The 7,500-nt window shown below is 45.5% G+C and overlaps 1 protein-coding gene across 4 annotated transcripts in view; it reads left to right on the forward strand.

Moving 5' to 3' along the window:
* Window positions 1-7,500, forward strand: part of LOC135096575 (dnaJ homolog subfamily C member 7-like) — a 36,604-nt gene that overhangs the window by 28,637 nt on the left and 467 nt on the right. For all 4 annotated transcript variants that reach the window (XM_063998165.1, XM_063998166.1, XM_063998163.1 and 1 more), the window contains 8 exons: window positions 322-510; window positions 729-847; window positions 2,048-2,201; window positions 4,614-4,778; window positions 5,844-6,009; window positions 6,274-6,420; window positions 6,659-6,817; window positions 7,231-7,500. The exon at window positions 7,231-7,500 is cut by the window's right edge and continues 467 nt beyond it. In XM_063998165.1, coding sequence (XP_063854235.1) covers window positions 322-510; window positions 729-847; window positions 2,048-2,201; window positions 4,614-4,778; window positions 5,844-6,009; window positions 6,274-6,420; window positions 6,659-6,817; window positions 7,231-7,433 — 1,302 coding nt within the window. In that variant the 3' untranslated portion in view covers window positions 7,434-7,500. The remainder of the gene's footprint in view (window positions 1-321; window positions 511-728; window positions 848-2,047; window positions 2,202-4,613; window positions 4,779-5,843; window positions 6,010-6,273; window positions 6,421-6,658; window positions 6,818-7,230) is intronic.

Genomic DNA, 7,500 nt, shown 5'->3' on the forward strand with positions numbered 1-7,500 from the left:
GGTCTGGGCCACATGTCGGACACAAATCTGTTAGGCTCACTGGACAGGCAAATGAAAAGTGATGACAGACGTTCATTATGAGAGAGTGAACCTTTTGAATCAATATTTCTTAAGGAGCAGTAGATTAAGAGTGTCTGGTGGAGGTACTGAGTGTCCTAAGGGATATAACAAGGGTGACTAAGATGGGGTCTGATGGAGGTACTTACGGCTTGGTGCACCAGACCAGTGTGTGGAAAAGAGAGGTGGAAACAGGCTGGCGTGTGTAAGCCTGGTGACTCCACACGCTGACCCTCCTCCCTCACTTTCCTATGCTTCCCCTAGGGTTACATTCGAGTGGCCAAGTGCAACATAGCGCTGGGGGATGCCACGGCTGCCCTGTCTGTGCTGCGGGAGGCGGGGGAGCTGGAGGCGGGCAGCAAGGCAGTGAAGGATGAAGTGAGCCGCGCCCAGGCCCTCATCAGGTACCAAGACGAGATTGAGAAGGCATTCGGCAAGGGAGACTATAGAACTGTGAGTAGTAGTAGTAGTAGTAGTAGTAGTAGTAGTAGTAGTAGTAGTAGTATATGTATGTGCTCTTGAATAAGGTAAAATAAAAATGTTTCGTCTCAACTCCTCTCCTATCACTGACTGTCTTCAGCCTCCACTTCTTCCCCTAATCAAGTTTTCCCTCACTGTCTCCAGCCTTTCTCATCCTCCACTATCACCACCATCTCCTCCACTCCCCACAGGCCATCTTCCACCTGGACCGTGCCCTGGAGTTTGCTGTGGGGTGCCGGGCGATGAAGATAAGAAAGGCAGAGTACCTGGTGATGCTACAACGCTACAGTGAAGCTCAGGAGATGGTGAAGTGAGTGTGAGGAAGAGGGAGAGTGACTGGGGGACATGGATAGACTGCAATGGATAAACAGTATTGGGTTGACAGATAAATTAATGCTTTATTTATACATCTGGATACACTGTTGTTATTTGTTCAGGTCCTCAGGTCTTGTCATCACCCTCACATATCTAAACACTCCCAAACACTCCCAAACACACCCTCACACATCCTTATACACCCAAACACACCCAAACACACCCAAACACATCCTTATACACCCAAACACTCCCAAACACACCCAAACACTCCCAATCACTCCCAAACACTCCCAAACACACCCAAACACTCCCAAACACACCCAAACACTCCCAAACACACCCAAACACTCCCAAACACTCCCAAACACATCCTTATACACCCAAACACTCCCAAACACTCCCAAACACAGCCAAACACACCCAAACACTCCCAAACACACCCAAACACACCCAAACACTCCCAAACACACCCAAACACTCCCAAACACACCAAACACTCCCAAACACACCCAAACACACCCAAACACTCCCAATCACACCCAAACACACCCAAACACTCCCAAACACACCCAAACACATTCTTATACACCCAAACACTCCCAAACACATCCTTGTACACCCAAACACTCCCAAACACACCCAAACACTCCCAAACACACCCAAACACATCCTCACACATCCTTATACACCCAAACACACACAAACACACCCAAAGACTCCCAAACACTCCCAAACACACCCAAACATTCCCAAACACTCCCAAACACACTCAAACACTCCCAATCACACCCAAACACTCCCAAACACACACAAACACTCCCAAACACTCCCAAACACACCCAAACACACCCAAACACTCCCAAACACACCCAAACACTCCCAAACACTCCCAAACACACCCAAACACTCCCAAACACTCCCAAACACTCCCAAACACTCCCAAACACACCCAAACACTCCCAAACACACCCAAACACACCCAAACACCCTCACACACTCTCACACACCCTGACACACCAGCACACTCACTCACACACCCAAACACACCACACACACTTTAATAAACCCTTTCTATGGACATAAACTGTAACACCTGCCTTCTACACACACACACACACACACACACACACACACACACACACACACACACACACACACACACACGTTCACCCAGTCTTGTCTCCCCCCACAGCGAGATTCTTCAGTTTGACAATACCAACGTGGATGCCATCTATGTGCGTGGGATGTGTCTTTATTACCAAGATAATCCCGAGGTGGCGTTCAACCACTTCCAGCATGTTCTTCGCCTTGCCCCGGATCACCACAAGGCAAAGGAAGTGTACAAGGTGTGTGTGTGTGTGTGTGTGTGTGTGTGTGTGTGTGTGTGTGTGTGTGTGTGTGTGTGTGTGTGTGTGTGTGTGTTTTGGGAGTATTGGTTAAGTTTGAGTTGTAGGGTAAAGGTAAATTCTCAAGGGTAGTTTGTGTGTGCGTATGTGTGTGTGTGGGGGGGGGCAGGGTTTGGAAGGGCTGTTAGGTTAAGTTAGGTTGGGCTATGTTAGGTTAGGTTGGGGTAGGTTGGGCTATGTTAGGTTAGGTTAGGTAATGCTATGCTATGCTAGGGTAGGTTAGGTTAGGTTAGGTTAGGCCAGCTTAGGTTAGGTTAGGTTAGGTTAGGCCAGCTTAGGTTAGGTTAGGTTAGGTTAGGCCAGCTTAGGTTAGGATACAAATAACAAGAACAGTAACATCTCCACCTTTTGTCCCACCCTGTAGAAAGCCATACAGCTGACACAGAAGGAGGAAGAGGTTAGGTTAGGCTAGGTTAAGCTAGGTTAGGTTACATTATGTTATGTTAGGTTAAGTTAGGTTTGGTTAGGTTAGGTTTGGTTAGGTTAGGTAAGGTTAGGCAAGGCTAGGTTAGGTTAGGTTAGGTTACATTATGTTATGTTATGTTAGGTTAAGTTAGGTTTGGTTAGGTTAAGTTTGGTTAGGTTAGGTAAGGCAAGGCTAGGTTAACCACATAGCTCCAGATACTTAAAGATCGCACATTACTCATATACAAGATAAACCTGCAAGCATTAATTTACCTCATTTCTTATACTATAATCAGAGAGAGAGAGAGAGAGAGAGAGAGAGAGAGAGAGAGAGAGAGAGACAGAGAGAGAGAACATATGGAGGAGGGAGGGAGAGGAGGGTAAGACAACAAGGAATGAACATCTCCCCTCCCTGGTGGACAATCTATAGGATGAAGGGAAGGACAGGACAGAAGATTGGAGAAGGACAAATGGGGTGGAGGAGGAGGGGAGACTATAATGTAAGACTGCCATTTATGTGACTAGTGGCAACAGTGGGTGGGAGGGGCAGCAGAACCTCAAGGCCACAGACACTGCCAAGACAATTCATAACAAGGCACAGGACTGCTTAACGATGACTAATATATATAACCTGACCGTGACACCTATGTAGCCGTCGTGGTACATTAAACTGGTGCTTCGTGACGCTTATGTACGAGTCACTGTATTGAAGGGGTTAAGACATGTCACTACCACCACCACCTTCTGTCTCACCCTGTAGAAGGCCGAACAGTTGACCCAGGAGGAGGAAGAGGTTAGATTAGGTTAGGTTAGGTTAGGCTAGATTAAGTTAAGTTTAGGTTAGGTTAGGTTAGGTCGTTAGGTTAGGTTAGGTTACGTCAGGCTAGATTAAGTTTGGTTAGGTTAGGTTAGGTTAGGTTGTTAGGTTAGGTTAGGTCAGGCTAGATTAAGTTTGGTTAGGTTAGGTTAGGTTAGGTCGTTAGGTTAGGTTAGGTCAGGCTAGATTAAGTTAGGTTAGGTTAGGTTAGGTTTGGTTAGGTTTGGTTAGGTTAGGTTAGATTAGGTTAGGTTAGGTTAGATTAGGTTAGTTTAGGTTAGGTTAGGCTATGATATGTTAGGTTAAGTTATGTTAAATTAGGTCAGGCTAGATTTAGTTAGTCTAGACTTAGGCTAGAAGTTAGGTTAGGTTGGGTTTAGTTAAGTTAGGCTAGGTTAGGTTAGATTAAGTCAGGCTATAATAAAAGTAGGTTAAGTTATGTTAGGCTTGATTAAGTTAAGTTAGGTTAGATCGTCAAGCTATGATAGGTTAGACTAGGTTAGGTTAGGTTAGGTTAGGTCGTCAGGCTATGATAGGTTAGACTAGGTTAGGTTAGGTTAGGTCGTCAGGCTATGATAGGTTAGGCTAGGTTAACAAAAAAAGGTTAGGTTAGGTTAGGTCGTCAGGCTATGATAGGTTAGGCTAGGATAACAAAAAAAGGTTAGGTTAGGTTAGGTCGTCAGGCTATGATAGGTTAGGCTAGGATAACAAAAAAAGGTTAGGTTAGGTTAGGTCGTCAGGCTATGATAGGTTAGGCTAGGATAACAAAAAAAGGTTAGGTTAGGTTAGGCCGTCAGGCTATGATAGGTTAGGCTAGGTTAACAAAAAAAGGTTAGGTTAGGTTAGGTCGTCAGGCTATGATAGGTTAGGCTAGGTTAACAAAAAAGGTTAGGTTAGGTTAGGTCGTCAGGCTATGATAGGTTAGGCTAGGTTAACAAAAAAAGGTTAGGTTAGGTCGTCAGGCTATGATAGGTTAGGCTAGGTTAACAAAAAAAGGTTAGGTTAGGTCGTCAAGCTATGATAGGTTAGGCTAGGTTAACAGAAAAAGGTTAGGTTAGGTCGTCAAGCTATGATAGGTTAGGCCAGGTTAACAAAAGACTAACACCACCACCTTCTGTCTGACCCTGCAGAAGGCCAAACAGCTGAAGCAGAAGAAGGAGGAGGGCAACGAGGCTTTCAGAAGAGGGCGCCACCAAGAGGCCCTCACCCTGTACACTGAGGCCCTCGCTATCGACCCTCTCAACCAGGTCACCAATGCCAAGCTGTACTTCAATCGGGCCACTGTCAACTCCAAGGTGAGAGAGAGAGAGAGAGAGAGAGAGAGAGAGAGAGAGAGAGAGAGAGAGAGAGAGAGAGAGAGAGAGAGAGAGAGAGAGAGAGAGAGAGAGAGAGAGAGAGAGAGAGAGAGAGAGAGAGAGAGAGAGAGAGAAGGTTTGGTTAGATTTGACTTTTTGTGTGTGTGTGTGTGTGTGAGGGATTTTGGTTTTTCTCTCTCTCTCTCTCTCACATAGTAAAAATTCTCTTAGATACAGAGAGAGAGAGAGAGAGAGAGAGAGAGAGAGAGAGAGAGAGAGAGAGAGAGAGAGAGAGAGAGAGAGAGAGAGAGAATGATACAAGTTTAAATCTTAACCAACTATAATTTAACTTAACCTGTAATTTTCATTCACTATAACTTAACATAACCTTTTATAATTCACACCTTCTATAACCTAACCAGACTCACCCTACCTAACCTAACCTAACCTAACCTAACCCAACCTAACCTAACCCAACCTAACCTAACCTGACCTAACCCAACCTAACCTAACCCAACCTAACCTAACCTAACCTGACGTAACCCAACCCTAACCCTGACCTAACCCAACCTAGCCCAACCTAACCTAACCTGACAAACCTAACCTAACCTAACATACAATTTTCCTTCACCTAACCTAACCTAACTTCCTCTTACCTAACCTAACATAATTTTCCTTCACCTAACCTAACCTAACTTCTTACCTAACCTAACATACAATTTTCCTTCACCTAACCTAACCTAACTTCCTCTTACCTAACCAAACATATAATTTTCCTTCACCTAACCTAACCTAACTTCCTCTTACCTAACCTAACACATAATTTTCCTTCACCTAACCTAACCTAACTTCCTCTTACCTAACCTAGCATACAATTTTCCTTCACCTAACCTAACCTAACTTCCTCTTACCTAACCTAACATACAATTTTCCTTCACCTAACCTAACCTAACTTCCTCTTACCTAACCAAACATACAATTTTCCTTCACCTAACCTAACCTAACTTCCTCTTACCTAACCAAACATATAATTTTCCTTCACCTAACCTAACCACCCTGTTGCAGCTGAACCGTTTGGAGCAGGCCACAGAGGATTGCACAGCGGCGATTAACCTTGATGATGGCTACCTCAAGGCCTTCCTGAGACGAGCCAAGTGTAACCAGCAGCTGGAACGACACGAGGAAGCTGTGAGGGACTACGAGAAGGTCCTTAGGCTGGATAAAAGTCCGGGTGAGTGTGTGTGTGTGTGTGTGTGAGAGAGAGAGAGAGAAAGAAGAGAGAAATTGTGTGTGTTAAGATCTTTGTACACACACACACACACACACACACACACACACACACACACACACACACACACACACACACACACACACACACACACACACACACACACACACACACACACACACACACACACACACACACACACACACACACACACACACACACACACACACACACACACACACCCTCACTGACTCTCCTGTCCCTCAGAGCACAAGAGAATGCTGCAGGAGGCCAAGGTGCAGCTCAAGAGATCTAAGAGAAAAGATTACTACAAAATTCTGGGAGTGAACAAGAATGCTACAGAGGACGAGATCAAGAAGAACTACAAGAAAATGGCTCTCGTTCACCACCCTGGTATGTGCGTGTGTCTGTCTGTCCGTCTGTCCTTCTGCCTGTCTGTCTGTCTGTCTGTATTTCCATTTGTTTTCCTGTTGTCTTTTTCTTTGGCCGCTTCACAATGAGGTTACTTCCTCCCCTGCACCTCCTCCACCCCAAGGACCACAGTCAGGCCCCACAGCACACAGTAGCCCGCCCCTGCCCCTTCATGATACCACACTGTCTAACCCTGACCTCTCCCCTGCCCCCCTGCCAGACCGCCACTCCAGCGCCAGTGAACAGGATAAGAGAGACCACGAGGTAAAATTCAAGGAAATTGGAGAGGCCTATTCTGTTTTGACCGACACCAAGAAGAGGGCCATGTACGACCGTGGCCACGACTTCAACGATCCTGACGGCGGCTTTGCACATGAAGGTGAGGCTTGTTGCAGGTCGTTAAGGGTGGTTAGGCTAGTTTAAAGGGTTGTTGGGGTTTGGTAAGGTAAGTAATGGATGTTTACCTAGTGGCTGTGGTGGAATGCATGAAGGTAATGGTCGTTTGAGGTCATCAGAGGTAGTTAGAGTTGTTAGGTTGTCTGTTTACTCTAAGTCATGATATATATAACTGATTACATTGATGAAACTAATTACTTGTATTATTTGCATAGAAAATGAAATATTGTGACAAAAATAACCATGAAATATTATTAATTACTTTAAGATAATTATAGACAGTGAAAGAAAACTAATCTCTCTCTCTCTCTCTCTCTCTCTCTCTCTCTCTCTCTCTCTCTCTCTCTCTCTCTCTCTCTCTCTCTCTCTCTCTCTCTCTCTCTCTCTCTCTGACAGATATAGACCCAAGCCAAATATTCCAGGCCTTCTTTGGGGGGGGGCAGGGGGGGTACACCTTCTCCAACCAAGGGGGGAGCATTCCAGCAACAAGGGGGCTTTCCAGGGGGTGGCTTTGGGGGGCGCCTTCCCCGGAGGTTTCCATTTCCAGTTTGGCTAAGGAGGGGGCTGTGGGGCTGCTCCGTGGGGGGGTGAGGGGGTGATGAGGTGGTTAATATTGTTATTTTGAATATTATTAGTGTTTTTATTATTTTTTTTATTTTTCGTTTT

This window comes from Scylla paramamosain, unplaced genomic scaffold (genome assembly GCF_035594125.1).
Source record: "Scylla paramamosain isolate STU-SP2022 unplaced genomic scaffold, ASM3559412v1 Contig4, whole genome shotgun sequence".
Taxonomy (NCBI): domain Eukaryota; kingdom Metazoa; phylum Arthropoda; class Malacostraca; order Decapoda; family Portunidae; genus Scylla; species Scylla paramamosain.